Below are 22,855 nucleotides of genomic sequence, written 5' to 3'. Positions count from 1 at the left end.
CTTTTATGTGTATGACCGTTTTTACCCCGCCATGTAGGCAGCCATACTCCGTTTTCAGGGGTATAATACAATTCAATATACTGTTGTGAAGAGACGTTGCACAGACCGGTAGTCCAGGTAGGTGGTTTCCTCATGTGAAGCCCTGACCTCAACAAGGTGGGATGGTCACGTGTGTGTGTATGTATGTGTGTGTGCAGGTGTGCCACAAAGCGTACAAGGCCAAGCGCAGCCTGCTGTGTCACCAGCTGACCCACCACCCGGACGTGTCGGACGCTGTCAGCCTGATGAACGGCACGGACACGGAGCCAGCAGCCACGCCCCTCAAGGCGCCAAAGAAAGGTGGTGGGGGAGGTGGAGGGGGGAGCCGGCAGGGGGCTCGGGGGTCGGACGTGTCGGTGACAGACAGTCCACCCGTGTCGGACGGCACCAAGTCTTCGGTGGAGGCTGATCTGGAAGATGGCCCCTCGGACTGTATGGAGTTTGAAGGTCAGTTGAGGTGCTGTTGCTGTGGTGACAGTGTAAGTGCTGATTTTAGAAAATAAATTGATGAAATAATCATAATGGTAATCCAAGGTAGATTCATAAAACACATGTATGATAGCAAGTCGTGTCCGACTATGACCATCAGAAGAGGAAACTGCTGTCCTGACTATCTGAGCTAGAATTTGATTGCAGTGAAGAGTGTCTTGCTCAAGTGACATCCCCACTCTCTGGGCCAAGAGGGTTTTAGGACCGTCGGTTGTTGGGAACATAAAACACATTGTACATGTCTATACCATAAACACCAAACAGTTTCAGAATGAGGTAGATTCATAAAACACATTGTAAATGTATTCACCGTGAACATCAAATAACCTCAGAAAGAGAGAGATTCATAAAACAGACAATAAACATTTATGCAGTAAACACCAGATAATCTCAGAATGAAACAGATTCATTTAACACACAGTAAATATCTATACCAGATTCATAAAACAGATTGTAAATGTCAGCAGAAGTAAGTTTCCTGGAATGTTTGTGGATTTGAAAAAAAAAAAAAAAAAAAAAAAAATTGAAACTGATAAAACTGAAATTTTTCATTGTTCAGGCAAAGACAGATCCTCATCAGCCAGTCAGAACGGCTGCAAAAGGGAGAGCACCCAGGATTTCAGTGCCAATGTGTCCACCATGAGTGCTGACGGCATGGACCTGGACGGGGACGACATGATGGATGCCTCGCGACGCAACTGCCCCTACTGCCACAAAGAGTTCGTCAAGCCCTCCGACCTGAAGCGACACCTGATGGTCCACACAGGGGAAAAGCCTTACGTGTGCCAGGTAAATTTCTGTGTTGTCTGTTGGATGAAGCCTTGCGTGTGCCAGGTAAATTTCTGTGTTGTCTGTTGGATGAAGCCTTATGTGCATGGAGTGTTGGCCTAGAAGTAACGCGTCTGTCTAGGAAACGATAGAATCTGAGCATGCTGGTTCGAATCACACCGGCAGTCACCAGTATTTACTCCCACTCCAGTAGACCTTGAATGGTGGTCTGAACCCTTGTCATTCAAGTGAAACAGTAAACAGAGGTCCCATGTACAGCATGCATTTAGCGCACGTTAAAGAACCTACGGCAACAAAAGGGTTGTCCCTAGCAAATTTCTGTAGAAAAATCCACTTGGATAGGAAAACAAATAAAATTACATGCTGAAAAAAATACCCCTAAAATGGGTGGTGCTGTCAGTGTAGCGACACGCTCTCCCTGGGGAGAGCAGCCCAAATTTCTGACAGAGAAATCTGATGTGACAAAAAGAGTAATGCAAATACAGATACAAATAATTTCAGTGTGCCAGGTAATTTCTATGTCTGTCAGGAGAAGACTTTAGTGAGCCAGGTTATCTGTGTGCCTGTCAGGAGAAGCCTTATGCCTACCAGGTTATTTTTGTGTGCCAGGTAACTTCTGTGTGTCCGGAGGAACCTTACATGTGCCATGTAATTTCTGTGTGCCAGGTAATTTCTGTGTTGACTGTTGGGGGAAAAACCTTATGTGTGCCAGGTAATTTCTGTGTTGACTGTTGGGAGAAAACCTTATGTGTGCCAGGTAATTTCTGTGTTGTCTGTTGGGAGAAGCCTTTCGTGTGCCAGGTAATGTCTGTGTTGTCTGTTGGGAAAAGCCTTATGTCTGCCAGGTAATTTCTGTGTTGTCTGTTGGGAAAAGCCTTATGTCTGCCAGGTAATTTCTGTGTTGTCTGTTGGGAAAGAAGCCTTATGTATGCTAGGTAACTTCTGTGTTGTGTTTTGGGGAAAGCCTTACGTCTGCCAGATAATTTCTGTGTGCCGAGTAATTTTCTGTGTTGTCTGTTGGGAAAAGCCTAACATGCCAGGTGTGGCAGGTAATTTCTGTGTTGACTGTTGGGGGGAAACCTTATGTGTGCCAGGTAATTTCTGTGTTGACTGTTGGGAGAAAACCTTATGTGTGCCAGGTAATTTCTGTGTTGACTGTTGGGAGAAAACCTTATGTGTGCCAGGTAATATCTGTGTTGACTGTTGGGAGAAAACCTTATGTGTGCCAGGTAATTTCCGTGTGCCAGGTTATTTTCTGCAAGAAAACTTCAGTCATGCATTGAAGGCTCTGTGTTGTGTAGTTCTGCCAGAAGGGCTTCAAGCAGCCTCAGAGCCTCAACTACCACCTGAAGGCCACCCACAAGGTGGACATCACCCTCAGCCAAGGCCTGGAGGAGCGTTACCTGCGCCTGAAGACGCGGGCAGCCATGCGTGACCTTGCCGCAATGGACACCCTGACGCCTAAGATGGGGCAGGACTCCGTGTCGACCTCTGCCCTCTACGCCTCTGACCCCTCTGCATCATCCTACGCAGGTCAGTGGGCATGCCTTTGTCCTGAAGGTGGTGAGGATTTTATTGTTTGCTGTCACAATCTGCAAGGCTTTCTTTCTTTTTTTTTTCTTTTTTTAGATAATTTTATGCATGTAACATTCTTATTCTTTATTACATGATTGCTCTCTGCAGGTAAGGGTAGTAATACCGCTGCAATTTGACATCCTGTGCTAATTATGACATTAACATATTTCTGCTTTTATTTGATACTCTTGTTCTAAGTGATCATGCATGACATCTTCACCCCAGTTCCACAAACATGTATGCACAGGTGTGTTTTTTCCCCCCAGAACATTTGCCTGATGACTAAGTTCCCCTTGTTATGTTGTGGAGAGCACATGTCTTGTCACAGTTAGTGCAGTAAAGGTGGCTGACTGGAAACCACATGGTGTACACTTTGGGTAGAGCAGTGATGAACGCACACACACTAGAAACAAATGGAGGTCCATCCCACAACAAAGACCTCCAGACAAACCTGTTCACACCACTCTTTCACCCCTTGTTGCAGACTCCAGACCACAGTCACGGGAGACGGAGAAAGAAAACCACCAGCTCCTGTCCACCATCCCACAGCCCCTGGCATCCTGCTCCTCCTCCTTCTCACCCGACTTCAAGCAGGGCGTGGCCCGGCAGACATCTGTGGCCAGCGAGGGGTCGTGGGCGGAAGACCGGAACCTGGGACCCAATGTCATAGAGGTGGAGCTGCCACAGTTCCCTGCGCTGGACGGTACAATGGGTGAGGACCCAAACTCAGGGGCCCAGAAGGTGCCGATGGTGGTGCGGAAGGAGGGCCTGCTGTTGACACAGGTGGACGGGCTTTGCCCCATCACCAAGCAGGACATGCAGGTGTTCCGCTGCTGCCTGTGCGACAAGGTGTGTGCCTCTATGTTCCATGCCTTCTGCCACCTGTCCTCCCACTTTGAGCACGGCCAGGTGGGGCTGGAGTGCCGGGCCTGCAACCTGGCCTTCACCTCACAGCCCGAGATGGACGACCACTACCAGCGCCAGCACAATGTCTGCCTAAACGACCTGGACCTGCAGAACAACAACCACAAGCTGAAGGCCCTCAAGAGCGATGACAGGTCCAGGCCTTCCTCCTACAACAACAACAACCATCTCACCTCCTCAGGGAAAGGGTTCCAGCCCATCGACGACCACAACAACAACAACGATGACCATATCAACAAAGAACACACCGTCGGCGACTCCAACGCTTCCAGCCCAGAGCCGTCCTCACCCCCACCTCAGAGTTACAGCGAAGATGATTCGGCAGGACTTGCAGACAGGCTGGAAGCCAGTGAAGCCGTGAAGTACACAGGTAGCAAAGGGGCTCACCGCTGCCCCAAGTGCTCCAAGTGTTACATGACCAAGTTCCTGCTGGACCGCCACGTGGCGTTCCACACCAGACAGGACCTGATTGAAGCGGCCATGAGGAGCGGGGCAGGGGTGAACGGCGCCCACAAGGACCTCCTGTTGCAGCCGCCTCCGGTGGTTCCTCAGGACGGAGACCGCTACCTGCAGCTTCAGGAGCTTGACCTGGCCCTCAGGGCACAGCAAGACCAAGACCAGGACGACGAAGGGGGAGACGATTGTTCCGGCGAATCGGCCTCCAAGCGGCTGAAGATGGACGTAAATGGAAGCGGTGCTCAGGGTTGCGGGGAAGCCCTGAAGGCCAAGGCCATGTTGGAGCAGGAAGGGATTGAAGAGGACGTGGTTGTGGTGCTGCCCACTGACCCTGATGCAGACACTGAGGACACACCTCTTGAAGTCGATATAGGAGATGAGGTCAAGGATAGTGAAGTGTGTGAATCGGAAATTCACCTTTCTCCAAAGAAACAGTTGATACCTCAGAAGAGCGAAGCCTCGCCACCAAAACCTCAGAAGAAGGAGCATTCACAAAGCTCACCATCAAAATCTCGGCGTAAATCGTCTCTACCAACAAAACATCGATCTGCTACAAGAAACCTGCAGATGTCATCAGCATCTGAATTCTCTTCACCTGCCTCTACATATCCTTCAGGAGAACAACAACAGCAGACAGAACCAAGTGCCTCCTCACAAGCAGTGGCAGCAGCAACAACAGTAGCAGCAGAAGCAGCAGACCAACCCAATGACCAGAGTCGCTCCAGCTCCCCAAAGGGGGAGACTACGATGGACACGGCGTCTGAGTCGCAGACAGAGAATGACGAGGTCCACAAAGAGTTGCCGAGGGACGCGGCCCCGCCCCCAGACTTCCTGCAGAACCTTCACTCTGCCTTCAGCAGAATGCCACCGGGCCTGCTGGCCAACCTGTACTCCACCAACGGGATCTTCCCCCCATCCTCCCTGGCCTCCTCCGCTGCTGGGTATCTGCGGCCGTTTCCTCACCTGCCTGGACGTTCTTCTCTTAGTTTGCATGCTCCTTCGTCTGTGTGTACCCCTTCCGCCTCCTCCCTGCCCCCCCAGGCCCTGTCCCCCATGTCCCAGCAGTCAGGCAATGATGAGGATCAGGTAGAAGATGTGTCTGTGTCCAGTGGCAGTGTGTGCTCCCCTGCTACCTCAGTGTCCGCCCCTCAGCCCACAGCTGCTGCCCTGTCAGGCCACGCGGACCAGTTAGTGGGCCTGCCCCAGGTGCTCTGGGACTCCTCCCCCTGGGCCAGAGCCTCCGAGAGGTCCCCACCCCCTTCTCCTCTATCTACCTCCTTCTCCTCCTCCTCCACAGCCAATGGGAAGCGCATAAACCCCATGTGGCACACACTGACCAGCGAAGATCTGAGCAATGCCTCAGCTACAGATGGTCGCAAAGTTACCTCCCTCTCTCGCACCCATTCCAGGTAGAGTGAGATGTTGGTGGGTTGGTTGGAGTCAAGGGAAGCAGCCTCTGCGCTGGAGGGGAGCAGAAAATCGGTGAAAACACATTCCTTCCAAACCATGCAAAGCTTGCTGCTGCATACATCATAACTAGTGCATCTTTCTAAAAGGAAAGAGGTTTAGGGGTGAAGAAAGAAACGTTAGAAATTAAAAGATAGAAATTATTTATGATGAACTACAATAAGCAAAAGTAGTCTCTTATTTGACATCTAGTCAATACCACTACCAGCCTGGCAACAAGCATGCATGCGTGCAGAAAGCAGGGCCAATAAGCAGTGAGGGAGGTGGGGAATTCAGGGCAATAGGAGTTAACAGACAGGTGGTTCACATAAAAAGTGATAACGACTGCACTTCAGGTACACATCAGAACCCTTGTGGCAGAGACAAAATTTTCCTGTGGGAGGGTCATCTTGCTGTAGTTGTGTAGGGATCTTACCACACACACCCCTTCCTCCTTTGTCTCTTTGTCCACTTCTGTGTGATGTGGTGAATGGTCGGACACCCTGGTGTTACCCAGTGGATGTGTGTCTGTTTTCTTTCCCCTCTTGGTTTTCCTGACTGCTGGACTAGTTGTTCGGCAGTCTGGGCTGAAGGGAGCGGATTAGAGTATTTTAATGTAAAAACATCGCACACAGAGTTCTCAGTTCTCTGCACTGTTGTCCTGTTTCTCAACAGGTAATGATTTTATGCGCTTGTAGTTTTTAGAGGCGTTTGATTGGCTAAGAGCGGACCGGGTAAGACAGGTCATGTTTTCACTGTTAGCCGCGGGCAGTTTGGCCAAGCAGAGCTAACCGATAGGCTTAGTTTGCATCAGTTTGACATGTAAGTATATGTATCACCAGACATGGAGTATAATACAAACTCCTCCTGTGTGTCAGAGTCCGGTTCTTTTTATCTTTCTTTTTGGCTCACATGTGCGTTTACACAAAATATGAGTCTATGGAATAACACTTCTTCACACCAAATTTGGCTTAAGAATAAGAAAAAAAGCAAGTTCTTTCAACACTTTAGTTATAGTGACAATGAGAAAGGATTATAAAGAAGACAAAATATTTCCCCCATGTAGTTACTGTTGAATTTTTATTTATAATCCAGAAAAATTGGGGCGTTAATGTCACATACTGATACACTGATTAATAGCAGTTATTTTTTTAATCTTTTTTAGTTCAAATGTGAATTTTTTTTGCCTAGGTGGATGTTACATTGACACTCATATCTCTCAAGTGCAGCAAAAGTCTGTTGAGTAAAGGGACATTAATCAATATACCATGGGAAATATTTTTCTTTTAAAAGGAATCTCTCTCACCTAAAACATAACATTTTTAAATGTGACACTGGGCATAGAAAGGGTTGGGTTTTTTTTTTTTGTTTTTTTTTTTTTTAACACTCAGTGTGAGGGTCTTACACTAACTACAATCGCTCAAGCAGTGTTTTTTCAGAAAATACCGAAGAGTAGACCTACTTATAAATATTTTTTTTTAGTTTGCACATGCAGTTGTTCACAATAGCATATTACTAGAGAAAGGAGTTCACTTAATGTTTTTCAGAAAAAAAGATTTGGGGGATTTTGTGCATAGGCTCATTTGTTTAGTGATGTGGCAGTTAAGCATGTGATTTTTGGCTGATTTTATGACTGTACGGAAGTATTATCACAACTCACTGGGAGCGTTGATTTTTCTTCTTTTTTTTTTTCTTTTTTTTTTAACTTTATAAATTTATTTATTATCAGATGTTTCTCTTGTTGAATTAACAAGTTTTCTTTTATGAAGTCCATCAAGTAATTTTCTTTAATCATACTTCTGTTTATTTCAGATGTTCACCTTTGATTTCACTCTCCATCCACCCTGTTTCCCCCAACTAACCATTCAACTCTGCCCTGGCCCCTCCGGCCTCCTAAATGATAACATTTAATCGCCAAAATTAACAATTAAACAAAATGTCTACCATCACCAGTAAGTGTGATAGGACATTGAACAAAATTTCTGCTTCTGCCACATAGGCTTGTTCAGTTACTGAATAAGGTCCATGAATGACCATTTTGCCTCGCAATTTGGTTCTGGGAAGACAGAACTTTATACTCAGCTCAAACTTTGCATGCTTGTTTGAAGAGTTCCTTTCTTGTATCAGTTTCTGTTCAGAGGAAAACTTAACTCACTCAGTACGGCCAGTCCTCTCTTCTCCTCTACACAGACCCCTCGGATGTCCAGTGGGTGTCTGAATGACCCAACCTTTAGCTTCTGTCGTCAGAATTGTGGTATCTTTGTCAACATTCACCTCTTCAGTATAAGAGCCTTCCACTTGCAATATTTTGATGGTGGTAATTGGGGTGAAACGCTGTTAACGTCGTCTCTTTCGCCGTTCGTATGGAGCGAGTTAAGCAATCATTTTGATAGATACATTTGCAGCATGCATTTTCACAGGATTCCAACAATAAAATGCCTGTCTTTTCTGTTTTCTTTTTTTCTTTTTCTTTTTTTCATTTTTTTTTCACCAAAGATATAGGATCCAACAGACTTGGACATTACAGTCATTGACTTAGTAAATTTTTTGTCATGATTTATATCAAAGTCGGTAAGAGGTGATGTAGTGAGGGAAATTTTTAAACTTTACCAGATCTGTAGTCTGATAATAGATTAATTAAATGCTGATTGATGTAAACTACTTAACATACAGTTGTTATTTCCAGTAAGCAACAAACACTCATTTCTGGTGGTGAGCTTTGGCATTTTCCGTTTTGTTGCTGTAAAGCAGAAATCACACGTGAGCCATGAAGGCTTTGCCTCTTGTGTCAAACTTATCTTCGCACAGAATTACATTTGGTGTATGATACAGAACAAACAGGTAAAACAGAACATTAGCAGTGAACTGTGAAGGGGAGAAAGAATGACCACCTGCATATTCTGCTTCTCCGTCTTTTCTACCCAGTCACACCCGGAACTGAATCTGAAAGGGTTTAATGAAAGAAAATGTCAGAGAGAGAGAGAGAGAGAATACAAAATAAAAGTCTAAGAGAGAGAAATAAAAACTGCCATCAACCAATGAAAGCAAATGTCAGAGAGAGAGAAGACAAAATAAAAGTCTTAAGAGAGAGAAATAAAAATTGCCGTCATCCTATGAAAGGAATTGTTAGAGAGAAAGCAAAATAAAAAGTCTAAGAGAGAGAAGTGAAAATTGCCGTCATCCGATGAAAGGAATTGTTAGAAAACAAAATAAAAGTCTAAGAGAGAGAAATGAAAATTGCCATCATCTGATGAAAGCAAATGTCAGAGAGAGAGAGAGAGAGAAGACAAAATAAAAGTCTAAGAGGGAGGAGACAAAAACTGCCGTCATCCAAAAACCACTTAGCATCTCTGCAGCCCTCCAGACAGGAGACAGGTGTGTGACCACAGCCAGTGCAGGCCTTGGCAGGGACTCCTGTGGCATGTGACCCGTGGTTTCCAGTGGCAGAGAACTCCGCTGAAACACTCACACAAGAAGCAGCTCATCTGGAAACTGGGGAAGAACCTCCTTCATATTTTGATTGATTGATATGGATACTTGAGCAGCGCCTATCAACGGTAATGAGACCAAGCTCAGAGTCTAAGCACTTTACAAACTTGGTCATTTGCACAACGGTCTGCCTACCTGGGTAGAGCCAACTGAGAGCAGCCGTTTAGGCGCTTATCATTTGTTTCCTGTGTCTCTCAGCCAGGATTTCGGTCACTCGCACACACACACTCACACATACACACACGTGCACACACACAAAAATGCACATACACACACACACACTCACTGATACGGTCACTCACACACATACACACACACACGCACACTCACACACACACATTAAAATGAAACTCAGCCCAAGACTGCAGGAGCACTAGATAGAAATGGTTGACATGTTTTGATTGAAGGGGGGGAAAAAACAGAGTGGGCGTCTACAGTCAGTGGAGTCACATGTCTGAGGATCGATCCCCTCAAAACCACACAATGGCCACAGCCTGCCTGGGTTGCAGTCAAACCCTGAACCTTGTGGAGGGCCCAGAGAGGAACTGAGTGCTGCCAGTTTGGGAGGAACCAAACTTCTGTCTGTCTCTCGTTCACTGGAACGTGGATTTCAACTTTACCTTTGTCACAGATTGATTAATGGATAGTTGAGAAAGGTAGCAAGAACCGTGCCAGAGTGATGCTTAACTTTGTCATAGATTGATAAATGGATAGTTGAGAAAGGTAGCAAGAACCCTGCCAAAGTGATGCTTAACTTTGTCATAGATTGATGACTGGATAGTTGAGAAAGGTAGCAAGAACCGTGCCAAAGTGATGCATAACTTTGTCATAGATTGATAAATGGATAGTTGAGAAAGGTAGCAAGAACCGTGCCAAAGTGATGCTTAACTTTGTCATAGATTGATAAATGGATAGTTGAGAAAGGTAGCAAGAACCGTGCCAAAGTGATGCTTAACTTTGTCATAGATTGATAAATGGATAGTTGAGAAAGATAGCAAGAGTCTTGCCCAAAATGATTTTTGTGTGTGTCTATTAATCCTTTGGCAGTAAAGGAGGTTAGGTTCTTGCTTTAGTTTCATGGTGTTACAGTACCCTATGGTGGTGTTATTCAGTGATAAGTTCTTGAGTGATGTTGTCTTCGTTGTCTCCCTCATGTCTCTTGGCCAGGTAGGTGCACATGCACTCTGTTAGAAGTGGGTGCACATGCACTGTCAACTTGGTGCACATGCACTCTGACAGAATCTTGACTTTCAGCCAGTGCTCCCGTCTTGTTTCGGTACAACTGTCTAGGACACAGCTTCCCCTTTCAAAGGCATTCAACTTACCTGCAGTCACTTCAGCGTCAAAAGTCGGTTATTCACTTTCTAGTTGTTGTTTTGGCTCACAAGTTGCAGATACCCTTCTCTAATCTGTCTTTGTGCTTCAGTCTTTACACTGCTTAGAGGCGTGTGCGCGCACATTTTTTGTGTGTGTGTGTTGGTGTGCACATACGTTGGTGTGCATGTGTTGTGTGTTTTAGTGTATGTGTGCTGGTACTAGTTTTATATTGTCTCTTTGGATGATTATCATTTGACAGGTATGATGTGTACTCAGTCTCTGTGTTACACACATCCCATTCCTTCAGATTAGTGTAGGTCTGTTGGGTTTGCTTTTCTCACGAGATGAGAATGATGCCTCTTGAAAAGCATCATCCTTTTGGCTTCTGGTTGGGCTATTTCTTTTGTGGTCATTGTAGGTGTGGGAGCATTATTGTGTGTACAATTGTTTTGTGGCAAGGATTCTTGTCTGGTTGTGTGTGTGAGGTTTTGTTGTTGTTGTTTTTGTTTGTTTTTTTAATTGAGAGTGTGTGTGCGCTGAGTGTGTGTGTGGGAGCGCGCACATGCATATTCTTCTGGTCTTTTCTCTGCTCTGTCAGCTAGCTGTTCTGTACATAGCTTCAGATTTTTACGTTCTGTATCGTCATTCAAATGTCACTATTTTCTGAAGGGATCATTTTTTCATCACTGCATCCAGTGTTGTGTTCCTCTCTCCATTTTCCCTGCCCACCCACCTCACTCTGTTGCTCTTCTCTGTCTTCCATGCTTTTTATTTCTATTTTATTTTATTTATTTATTTTTTTCTCCGTCATTCACGCACCAGAAAATGTAGAATGAAGACAGCACATAGAACTAGTGGCCCCCATGTGTAAGTCAGTGTTACTGTAAGCCGTGTGCAGCAGAACACCAAGCTGTCTGGTTTTGAGTTGATCCAGTATAAGTATGCTTGCTTTCGTTGTCGTTCTTTTCAGTTCAGCATTAATATTGGATGTTGTGGCATGGGTTTTTCTTTAATTTTTTTTTTCTTTTAAATGTGTGTGTATTTTAGTTTAGTGATTTTTTGTGTGTGTGTGCTTGCAAGCATGGTTTGGTCTGGATTTGTTTTTTTCCTCCCTTTCCTTATTCAGTTCAGTTCAAAACAGCAGGAACCAGTCAATAGAAGTCTGCTTGCTTTTTTTTTTTTTTTTTTTTTAAGTTCTGATAGAAAGTTTTCATTTGTGGTTTTCTGCCCTTTTCATGCTGGGTGTTGCTTCCCTTGGAGTTCCGTTATTCATGTTTATTATTTTGGGGTCTGTTTTGTTACATTTTTTTTTCTCTGAATTGATTATGTATTTTCAGTGTTTTGAGTTCAAGTTTATGTAGAAGTAGACTCGAAAGGCGATGTGTATATTTTTGTTTTTGTGTTCAGTATTATTCCCAGAATGCAGTGTGAATATTTTGTGCGTACTTGATATTTAAATGTTGTCTGCTTTGAATTATATAATGATAGGTCTCTTTAAATACGGTTTTGTTTGAGCTTTTACACAAACATGTAACACTGATTCTACCCCCTCCCCCCTCCCCGTGTCATTGAAGTTAACTTCCATCTTCAGTAATCTGTCAGTTGGTCACAGTTTGAACTAAATGTCCACCCATCCTCTGTTTCTGCCCCTCCTGCCCTTTGCCTTCTCTGAGCTACTTCTCGGTCTGATTCTACACTGCCACCCCAACTTCAGTTCTGTGTAGACTATGGTCCTTGGTGCTGTTCTGTTCAGCAGAACTCATATCAGTTCTCTGCTGCTTTACTCACTTGGAAAACGGTCCCAAGTTCTGTTCCTAGCTGTTTGCGCTGCATTTGTGTAACCTCCGCTTGATTTTGAATTTTATTTCTGTACTCCTGTCTCTAGTATCTTCTTCTCGTTGTTCCTTACTTGGTTCTTAGTATTAATTATTGTCAGTCTCTGATTGAGTAGTTCCCAACATGTACACAAGTCTTCCATTAAATCCTGAATTCCTGTCCTCAGTCCCAGCCCTGGAGTGGTTTCCCTTTGTGGTGGGCTGTGCTGTGCTGTTACTACTACAGTATAAGCAACTTGATCCGCCCTCAGTGAGGGGACAGTTCATACATGTATACCTCCTCACTTGAGTTCTGTGCTCTGTACCTCTGGTCTGTTTCTGTATCCAGTCTTCAGTTCTTAGTCTGCCTGTGTTTTGTTCACCTCAGATCTGCTCCCCTTCGAAGATATGTGCAACTTAGTGTCAGGTCAGAGACCTCACTTAGTGATCGAGGACAGTGTGGAAAATCCTGGTGTCTGTGTTCCAAGCTGGTCCATTCTGCCCTCCTGTGTTCCAGGTCGGTCCATTCTGTGCTCCAGGCTGGTCCATTCTGTTCTGTGTTCCAGACTGGTCCATTCTGTGCTTCAGGCTGGTCCATTCTATTCTGTGTTCCAGACTAGTCCATTCTGTGTTCCAGCCTGGTCCATTCTGTTCTGTGTTCCAGGCTGGTCCATTCTGTTCTGTGTTCCAGGCTGGTCCATTCTGTTCTGTGTTCCAGGCTGGTCCATTCTGTGTTCCAGGCTGGTCCATTCTGTTCTCCTGTGTTCCAGGCTGGTCTGTTCTGCACTCTTGTGTTCCAGGCTGGTCCATTATATCTTTTGTATTCCAGGCTGGTCCATTCTAACCTCTTGTAGTCTAGGCTGGTCCATTCTTTGTTCCAGGCTGGTCCATTCTGTCTGTGTTCCAGGCTGGTCCATTCTGTGTTCTAGACTCGTCCATGTTTTTGTTTCAGGCTGGTCCATTCTGTGTTGCAGGCGGGTCCGTTCTGTCCCATGTCCTAACATCTTTACTGTGCCCCACCTTTGTCTTTGCCTGCCTTCAGTGAGCTCCTTTGTGCTGGAACCCCCCCCTCTCCCCCCTCCCCCGATTCCTTTCTCTTGTCCTCCATCTCTCTCTCCCTTCTCTTGGTCCTCGGAGAAATGTGCATGAATGTTGTGAGTGGTTGACTCTGAAACAAAGGCTGTTTCCACTACGTTATGATTGGTTTTGACGTCACCCTAACACACAGGCTAACATCGTGACTGCTTACTGACTCACATTTCTTAATACTGTTGTGTATGATATATGACTCTTCTCTCTCTCCCTCCCTCTCTCTCTCTCTCTCTCTCTCTCTCTCTTTCTCTCACTTTTGCTGTTGCTCTCGCTCTCTCTTTGTTACATTGTGTATGAGATACAAACATGTGTACACAACTTGTGACATGATACAAGTAAAAGAAGGAAAAAAGTACCCATGAATTCACATGTTATACAAAGACCGAGTGAAACAAAGTGTACAGAATGAGACTTGAGCAGTTCTTAAAATTATAAAGTACTTAACATCAGTTGATCAACTGATGTATCATTATTGTTGTGAAATCCAAGAAATGATAAAACAAGAATACTCCATCTGTGTAACGGACTCACACCCATAATGCATGTGGACGTCTCGCACACGCACACACACACACACACACACACATCTGTCACCAGTTTATTCTTTATACATCTCTGCACCAGGAATAGTGGATAAGTAAATCTGTCCTTGATGTGTGTGTGTGCGTGTGTGAATTCTGACTTTCCCTGCATTCTGTCATTCTGCTGACACCTTTCACTGTCAATGATAAAGAAATGCTGACTGACAAAGCTCCTGACAGACCAACACAGCTGACAGCGACATGGACTGCCCATGCAGCAGGACTAGTTGTGTGTGTCCCTTTTTGTTGTGAAAAGTACACTGGTGGGGTTTTTTCAGTCTACAACTGTATTTATGTTTTGATTTAGCAAAATACTGTTGAATTATGCCTGTGGGTTGGATTTTTTTTTTATTACCATGATGATGTGTGTTACTGTGTGGTGTGGTGGTTTGAGGCTGTATGCAGTGTGGTGATTTCTGGCTGTATGTGGTGCGGTGTGATGATTTCACCTTTCAGGCTGTACGTTGGGTGGTGATTTCAGGCTGTGTTTGGTGTGATACGGTGTGGTGATTTCAGGTTATGATGTGGTGTGGTGATTTCAGGCTGTGTGTGGTGTGGTGATTTCAGGCTGTGTGGTGTGGTGATTTCAGGCAGTGTGTGATGTGGTGTGATTTCAGGCTGTATGTGGTGTGGTGATTTCAGGCTGTATGTGGAGGCTGGATGTGGTGTGGTGATTTCAGGCTGGATGTGGTGTGATTTCAGGCTGTGTGTCGTGTGATGTGGTGATTTCAGGCTGTGTGTGGTGTGGTGATTTCAGGCTGTGTGTGATGTGATTTCAGGCTGTGTGTGGTGTGGTGATTTCAGGCTGTATGTGATGTGGTGTGGTGATTTCAGGCTGGGTGTGGTGTGATGTGGTGATTTCAGGCTGTGTGTGGTGTGGTGTGGTGATTTCAGGCTGTGTGGTGTGTGATGTGGTGTGGTGATTTCAGGCTGTATGTGGTGTGGTGATTTCATGCTGTATGTGGTGTGATGTGGTGTGGTGATTTCAGGCTGTATAGTGTATGTGGTGTGTTGCGGTGGGGTGATTTCAGGCTGGATGTGGTGTGATGCGGCGTGGTGATTTTAGGCTGGATGTGGTGTGATGATTCCAGGTTGGATGTGGTGTGGTGATTTCAGGCTGTGTTGTGTGATGTGGTGTGATTTCAGGCTGTGTGGTGTGGTGATTTCAGGCTGTGTGTGGTGTGGTGATTTCAGGCTGTGTGTGGTGTGATGTGGTGTGGTGATTTCAGGCTGTATGTGGTGTGGTGATTTCAGGCTGTATGTGGTGTGGTGATTTCAGGCAGTATGTGGTGTGGTGATTTCGGGCTGAATGTGGTGTGGTGATTTCAGGCTGTATGTGGCGTCGTGATTTGCTCTGTTTAGAACCATTGTGCAAGATAGTATGAAATGTTTGCATATTCAAAATATGTTTATGGATTCTTTCTGTTGTTGTTTTCCTGGGGAGAGGGGGGTGGGGGTGGGGTTAACACGTGAAGTGAATATGTGGACTGATATATGAATGCTTTTGCATTCGTGTCTTTGTTACACATTTCCTTATCTGTTTTTTGCTCTTAAGTTCCCATGTTGTTTACTCGTCTGCGTCGTGATAATGTACCTGACCCAGATTTCTGAGATGATAACTCACGTAATTATTTATCCTGTCTTTTCTTGTCCTGTCTCATTGTCAGGCTCTACGTGGTGAATCAGCCAGTGGACAGGGAGCGGCTGTGCAAGCCGACGTTGCTTCCCGATGGAAGGACGGTGTTCCGATGCATCTTCTGTCACAAGGACTTCCTGTCCTACTCTGACATCAACCGTCACATGGACTTCCACGAAGGTCAGTCACCTGGTCAGTGTCAAGGTGACTGGTGGGGGGAGGGGGAGGGGGAGGTGGGAGGGACTTGTTTTTTCATGGTTTACGATGAGGATATTTTGATTTTTACCAGCTGTGTGTGTGAGAGAAAGAGAGAGAGAGAGAGAATTTATGTGAGCCTGCATGTGTGGTGGGTGTGGGGAGTTCACGAGTGTATGGCTAGGTGTGAGAGAGAGAGAGAGAATTTATGTGAGCCCGCATGTGTGGTGGGAGTGGGGAGTTCACGAGTGTATGGCTAGGTGAGAGAGAGAGAGAGAGAGAATTCATGTGAGCCTGCATGTGTGGTGGGTGTGGGGAGTTCACGAGTGTATGGCTAGGTGTGAGAGAGAGAGAATTTATGTGAGCCTGCATGTGTGGTGGGTGTGGGGAGTTCACGAGTGTATGGCTAGGTTTGAGAGAGAGAGAGAGAAAATGTATGTGAGCCTGCATGCGTGGTGGGTGTGGGGAGTTCACGAGTGTATGGCTAGGTGTGAGAGAGAGAGAGAATTTATGTGAGCCTGCATGTGTGATGGGTGTGGGGAGTTCACGAGTGTATGGCTAGGTGAGAGAGAGAGAGAGAGAGAGAATTCATGTGAGCCTGCATGTGTGGTGGGTGTGGGGAGTTCACGAGTGTATGGCTAGGTGTGAGAGAGAGAGAATTTATGTGAGCCTGCATGTGTGGTGGGAGTGGGGAGTTCACGAGTGTATGGCTAGGTTTGAGAGAGAGAGAGAGAAAATGTATGTGAGCCTGCATGCGTGGTGGGTGTGGGGAGTTCACGAGTGTATGGCTAGGTGTGAGAGAGAGAGAGAATTTATGTGAGCCTGCATGCGTGGTGGGTGTGGGGAGTTCACGAGTGTATGGCTAGGTGAGAGAGAGAGAGAGAGAGAGAGAGAATGTATGTGAGCCTGCATGCGTGGTGGGTGTGGGGAGTTCACGAGTGTATGGCTAGGTGTGAGAGAGAGAGAGAATTTATGTGAGCCTGCATGTGTGATGGGTGTGGGGAGTTCACGAGTGTATGGCTAGGTGTGAGAGAGAGAGAGAATTTATGTGAGCCTGCATGTGTGGTGGGTGTGGGGAGTTCACGAGTGTATGGCTAGATGTGAGAGAGAGAGAGAATTTATGTGAGCCTGCATGTGTGGTGGGTGTGGGGAGTTCACGAGTGTATGGCTAGGTGTGAGAGAGAGAGAGAGAGAATTTATGTGAGCCTGCATGTGTGGTGGGTGTGGGGAGTTCACGAGTGTATGGCTAGGTGTGAGAGAGAGAATTTATGTGAGCCTGCATGTGTGGTGGGTGTGGGGAGTTCACGAGTGTATGGCTAGGTGTGAGAGAAAGAGAGAGAATTTATGTGAGCTCACATGTGTGGTGGGTGTGGGGAGTTCACGAGTGTATGGCTGGGTGTGAGAGAGAGAGAATTTATGTGAGCCCACATGTGTGGTGGGTGTGGGGAGTTCACGAGTGTATGGCTGGGTGTGAGAGAGAGAGAGAGAGAATTTATGTGAGCCCGCATGTGTGGTGGGTGTGGGGAGTTCACGAGTGTATGGCTAGGTGAGAGAGAGAGAGAGAGAGAGAATTTATGTGAACCTGCATGTGTGATGGGTGTGGGGAGTTCACGAGTGTATGGCTAGGTGTGAGAGAGAGAGAGAGAGAGAATTTATGTGAGCCTGCATGCGTGGGGTTTGTGTTGGTAGTGGGGAGTTTGCGAGTGTATGGTTGTGTGTGTGTGTGTGTGTGCATGCATGTGTAGTCATAATAGTCGTCTTCAGTTTTCTGGGGTTTTTTTTCCATTTTGAATGATAGTTGACGTGAGGTAGGGAGAGAGAGAGAGAGACAGGTGTGTGTGTAAGAGAGAGGTGCTGTTAATTTGTGCCTTGTTCTGAAACTGTCACTTAGCAATATCGCACCCAGTGTTCCTACCTTCTGGTAATTATGTACTTTTCCTATTTTTTGCCTTTCTTCTTCTTCTTCTTCTGCGTTCGTGGGCTGCAACTCCCACGTTCACTCGTATATACACGAGTGGGTTTTTACGTGTATGACCGTTTTTACCCCGCCATGTAGGCAACCATACTCCGCTTTCGGGGGTGTGCATGCTGGGTATGTTCTTGTTTCCATAACCCACCGAACGCTGACATGGATTACAGGATATTTAACGTGCGTATTTGATCTTTTGCTTGTGTGTACACATGAAGGGGGTTCAGGCACTAGCAGGTCTGCACACATGTTGACCTAGGAGATCGGAAAAATCTCCACCCTTTACCCACCAGGCGCCATCACCGAGATTCGAACCCGGGACCCTCAGATTGAAAGTCCAACGCTTTAACCATTCGGCTATTGCGCCCGTCGCTGCCTTTCTTGTTTCTGGCCTTTTCCCTTTTTTTTCATGACTGCACAAACGGACACATCAGTATTGTCTCTCAAGGTTCGCTGCTGTTGTTGATGATAATGTACCTTTGTCCACAGAATGTTTTGAACTTGCAATTTATAGTGCACAGTTTCGTATGCTCTGTGTGTGTGTGTGTGTGCGTGTGCGTGTGTGTGCAGATATACGACCCTACAAGTGCAACTTCTGCGATTACTACGCTCGGACCAACAGTCAGCTCAAAGTTCACATGATGCGGCATCAAGGTCAGTGTTCTTACATTCCTTTCTTTTCTGCATACGTCCGTAACGGTACATTTCTTTGTTTTCTGCATACGTCTGTAACAGTACATTTCTTCGTTTTCTGTGCTCTGCTGTAACAGTACATTCCTTTGTTTTCTGCATATGTCTGTAACAGTACATTTCTTTGTTTTCTGCATATGTCTGTAACAGTACATTTCTTTGTTTTCTGCATATGTCTGTAACAGTGCATTTCTTTGTTTTCTGCATATGTCTGTAACAGTGCATTCCTTTGTTTTCTGCATACGTCTGTAACAGTGCATTACTTTGTTTTCTGTGCACTGCTGTAACAGTGCATTCCTTAGTTTTCTGCATACGTCTGTAACAGTACATTCCTTTGTTTTCTGCATACGTCTGTAACAGTACATTTCTTTGTTTTCTGTGCACTGCTGTAACGGTACATTCCTTTGTTTTCTGCATATGTCTGTAACAGTACATTTCTTTGTTTTCTGTGCACTGCTGTAACAGTACATTTCTTTGTTTTCTGTGCACTGCTGTAACAGTACATTCCTTTGTTTTCTGCATACGTCTGTAACAGTGCATTTCTTTGTTTTCTGGGCACAACTCTAACAGTACATTCCTTTGTTTCCTGTATATGTCTGTAACAGTACATTTTTTTGTTTTCTGCATATGTCTGTAACAATACATTTCTTTGTTTTCTGTGCACTGCTGTAACAGTACATTCCTTTGTTTTCTGCATATGTCTGTAACTGTACATTTCTTTGTTTTCTGTGCACTGCTGTAACTGTACGTTCCTTTTTTTTCTGTGCACTGCTGTAACAGTACATTCATTTGTTTTCTGTGCACTGCTGAATCAATGCATTCCTTGGTTTTCTGCATACAATACAATAGAATAAAATAAAATACAATACAGTACACTACAGTACAATATAATACAGTACACTACAACACAACACAACACAACACATCCCAACACAACACAACACAACACAACACATTACAAGACACAGCAACACAACACAACTCAGTACCATGCTGTGTGTGTCTGCGCTGCAGGGATCCGGGAGTACTGCTGCCAGCTGTGCAAGTACAAAGGGGTGACGCAGTCGGACCTGAACCGCCACATGAAGTCCCAGATCCACCTGCTCAAGTCGCAGAACGAGTGCCCCAGGTGTGGGGAGGGGTTCGTCACCCCCAAGACCCTGGAGAAACACGCCGCCTCCGGCTGCAAGGGCGGCCGCAAGAAGCGGGAGAAGCAGGAGAACTGAGCAGTGCCGCTTCGCTGCTACACTGTGTGAAGAAAGAAATCGTGGTTGAGGAGTAGTGGTACAGTACAGTGTGCTCCCGAAATGTACTCCACGAGGCAGGTGTTGTCATCAAATCGGCTGCAGAGGTCTGAAGTGTGTTTCATTAAAACAAAACACATGAATATAAGTCAGCTGTCAACAGGAAACAGCGTGTGAAAGAACTAACCCACAACACACACACACACACACACACACACACGCACACACGCACACACAAAGCAATTGTGAAAGCCTGAGATAGTTGTTCAGGTCAAGTGTAGATGGTCTTAGTGGTCGGCGAGGCTCTAAGCACCATAATTTGAACTGGAGGTGAAGTGTAGCAGCCTGACAGTGTTACGTCTCTTGCATGGAGTGTAGCACGGAAGATGAGAGTGGTGTGATGAGGGGGGGAGAGAGGCTGTGTGTTGTGTTGGTGGTTAGTGGTCAGACAGACAGAAATGTGTTGGGGCGTGAGGGTGTTTGCTGCATCCTGTGGTCTGTGTTGTCATCAATCGTCATGTGCAGAAAGGGCAGCAAGACTTGACACACACACACTCTAAAATTAAAAAAAAAAAAAAAAAAAGACAACTTAACTGCCACTAGTGCCCGTGTTGTTGATTGTTAACAAGAGTGAGGAGGGAGAGGGAAGGGTCCATGAGGAGTTTTCAGAACAGTGATGTCATCATGTGGTGACATCATCATGTGATGTGGTGATGGCATCATGTGATGGTGTGGTGATGTCATCTGGTGATGTCAGGTGATAGTATGATGTCATCATGTGGTGTGGTGATGTCATGTGATGGTGTGGTGATGTCATCATGTATTGTCATGTGACGGTGTGGTGATGTCATCGTGGACGTTGAATGGCTGTACCTGATGACATGGTGTGTGGGGACATCTTGTGAACAACACTCCCCTTGTCAGTGCAAAAAATATATCTTGCGCTGTTGTCATTCACTTGTCTGTCTGTGTGTAAAACATTGAACTAGCTCACTGTTGTCTTGAGAGAGCAGGTCATAGGTCATACATAACCCCTGCCTATTTGCTGTTGTGGATTTGTCCGTGTGTGTGATGGCATGGATGTGGGTGTATGTGTCTGTATATTTGTGGGTTTTGCGTTTCTTCTGTGTTCACTCGTATGCACACGAGTGGGCTTTTACGTGTATGACCGTTTTTACCCCGCCATGTAGGCAGCCATACTCCGTTTTCGGGGGTGTGCATGCTGGGTCTGTTCTTGTTTCCATAACCCACCGAACGCTGACATGGATTACAGGATCTTTAACGTGCGTATTTGATCTTCTGCTTGCATATACACACAAAGGGGGTTCAGGCACTAGCAGGTCTGCACATATGTTGACCTAGGAGATCGTAAAAATCTCCACCCTTTACCCACCAGGCGCTGTTACCGTGATTCAAACCCAGGACCCTCAGATTGAAAGTCCAACGTTTTAACCATTCGGCTATTGCGCCCGTCGGTTTTGCGTTTCAACCCAGCGGGAGACATGAAAATGACAGCAGGCCAGTGGAACATGAGAGAATTGTCATGATCACAGCAGCATTATTGTCATGATAAACAATATGTGGGGGTAGGAGGGTTGAGGGGGTGGGGGGTGCTATATCAAAACACTGGTGACTGTGATAGCCATGAGCATGAGGGCAGGACAGGATCGGGACAGGAAGATGACCAGTCAGTTCTGCAGGTCGCTTTAAGTCAGGCAGTAAAGCAATGAATCAGGGCTTAATCTGATACACTTTAAATCGTTTTTTGACTCCAGTGAGATGGGATTTTTTTTTGTTTTTGTTTTTTGTTTTTTGTCCACCCCAGCTCTTTGGAGTTCAAATTGTGGTTCTAAGGACGGTATAGAAAGTGGAAAGGTAATTTCAAGTGCACAGTGTGTACAGTTTTTAGGACACAAACTATGAAGGCAGATCGGTGACTGTTCTCTGAAACCACAAGTATCAGGTTTTAATGGAAAATTCTACTGGTCATATGACCCCCAAATAAAATCTTAATACAGGTACCAGCTTTTAGAAATCTCAAAAGTGTAAAAAGGCTGTTGTGAAAATAATCGCAGGCTGTTTGTTTTCGGCTTAGGTATTCAACATCTAGGCACATTCCATAGTTCAGTGCAGGTTTTAATGATTGAGAGTATGTTGCATACACAAGGGTGTATTTTACCAGTGTGCAGACTGTTAGTAGGATTCCCCTGAAGAATACAGCAACACTGGCAGCTCCACTTCACTGCTGTCAACATCCCCAAGCAGTTTACGGTCCTGGTAAAAGACTCATCATTGTAAATGAATCTTTAGCTGACATTTGTTTTAGTCAACCATTGACAGCACTGAGTTGACATCTGCAGAAATGCCAACTGTTATGATTTCGCTGTATTACGCTCGATTTCAGTCTGTTTCAACGTTAATGCCAACGTCAGGATTGTTCCGATAAGTTCATTTTCGACTACATTGCTTTGCATTGTCCCATGCCTTCCTGTCATAACAATACCTAGACACTGTAGACTTAATGATAACAAGGCCAGGGCAATCCTACTAATCTTGGTCTCATGTGATGATGCTCAGCAAAATGCATGCATGTTTACATTGAAACAGCATGGAGTGGACCGGACCAGTCAGATTAATCGTTTGCCCCAAAAAGAGAGAATGTGGCTAAATCATGATTTTGGTGAGTTGAAGAGCAGCTAAGAATAGACGAGAACATGACACTCCCGCGATCGTTAAAATCCGCAAATAAGCCGCATCACTGTATAAGCCACAGAGGTTGAAGCTGGGGTAAAAAGTCGCGGCTTATAGACCAAACTTTACGGTAGTCGAAAATGAACTTGTCGGAACAATCCTGACGTTGGCGTTAGGTTGAAACAGACTGCAATCGAGTGTAATATAGCGAAATCATAACAGTTGGCATTTCTGCAGATGTCAACTCAGTGCTGTCAATGGTTGACTAAAAAAAATGTCATGTATGTGTGTGCTATTTGTAATAGATGTAGATTAGCAAGGACAGATAGGAAGAATAGGCATTGCCTAAAATCTTAATCATTGGATAAAAACGTTTTGAGTTCTGAGTTCTGCATCTCAGTCAAACAGCATCTGTGCCT

General features: G+C 45.4%; 1 protein-coding gene across 3 annotated transcripts in view; it reads left to right on the top strand.

Moving 5' to 3' along the window:
• LOC143290456 (uncharacterized) overlaps nt 1-22,604 on the top strand; it is a 52,963-nt gene extending 30,359 nt beyond the window's left edge. Inside the window, exons 3-9 of one of the 3 annotated variants that reach the window (XM_076599901.1) lie at nt 198-486; nt 1,088-1,317; nt 2,619-2,850; nt 3,377-5,213; nt 15,679-15,839; nt 18,382-18,465; nt 19,516-22,604. In XM_076599901.1, coding sequence (XP_076456016.1) covers nt 198-486; nt 1,088-1,317; nt 2,619-2,850; nt 3,377-5,213; nt 15,679-15,839; nt 18,382-18,465; nt 19,516-19,727 — 3,045 coding nt within the window. In that variant the 3' untranslated portion in view covers nt 19,728-22,604. Of the gene's footprint in view, nt 1-197; nt 487-1,087; nt 1,318-2,618; nt 2,851-3,376; nt 5,682-15,678; nt 15,840-18,381; nt 18,466-19,515 lie in introns of all 3 variants that reach the window. The other 2 variants (XM_076599900.1, XM_076599899.1) reach the window with 2 other exon arrangements.
• The last annotated feature ends 251 nt before the right edge of the window (nt 22,605-22,855 follow it).

Source organism: Babylonia areolata, chromosome 15 (assembly GCF_041734735.1).
Source record: "Babylonia areolata isolate BAREFJ2019XMU chromosome 15, ASM4173473v1, whole genome shotgun sequence".
NCBI classification, from domain to species: domain Eukaryota; kingdom Metazoa; phylum Mollusca; class Gastropoda; order Neogastropoda; family Buccinidae; genus Babylonia; species Babylonia areolata.
This window is presented reverse-complemented; position numbering and strand designations above follow the sequence as displayed.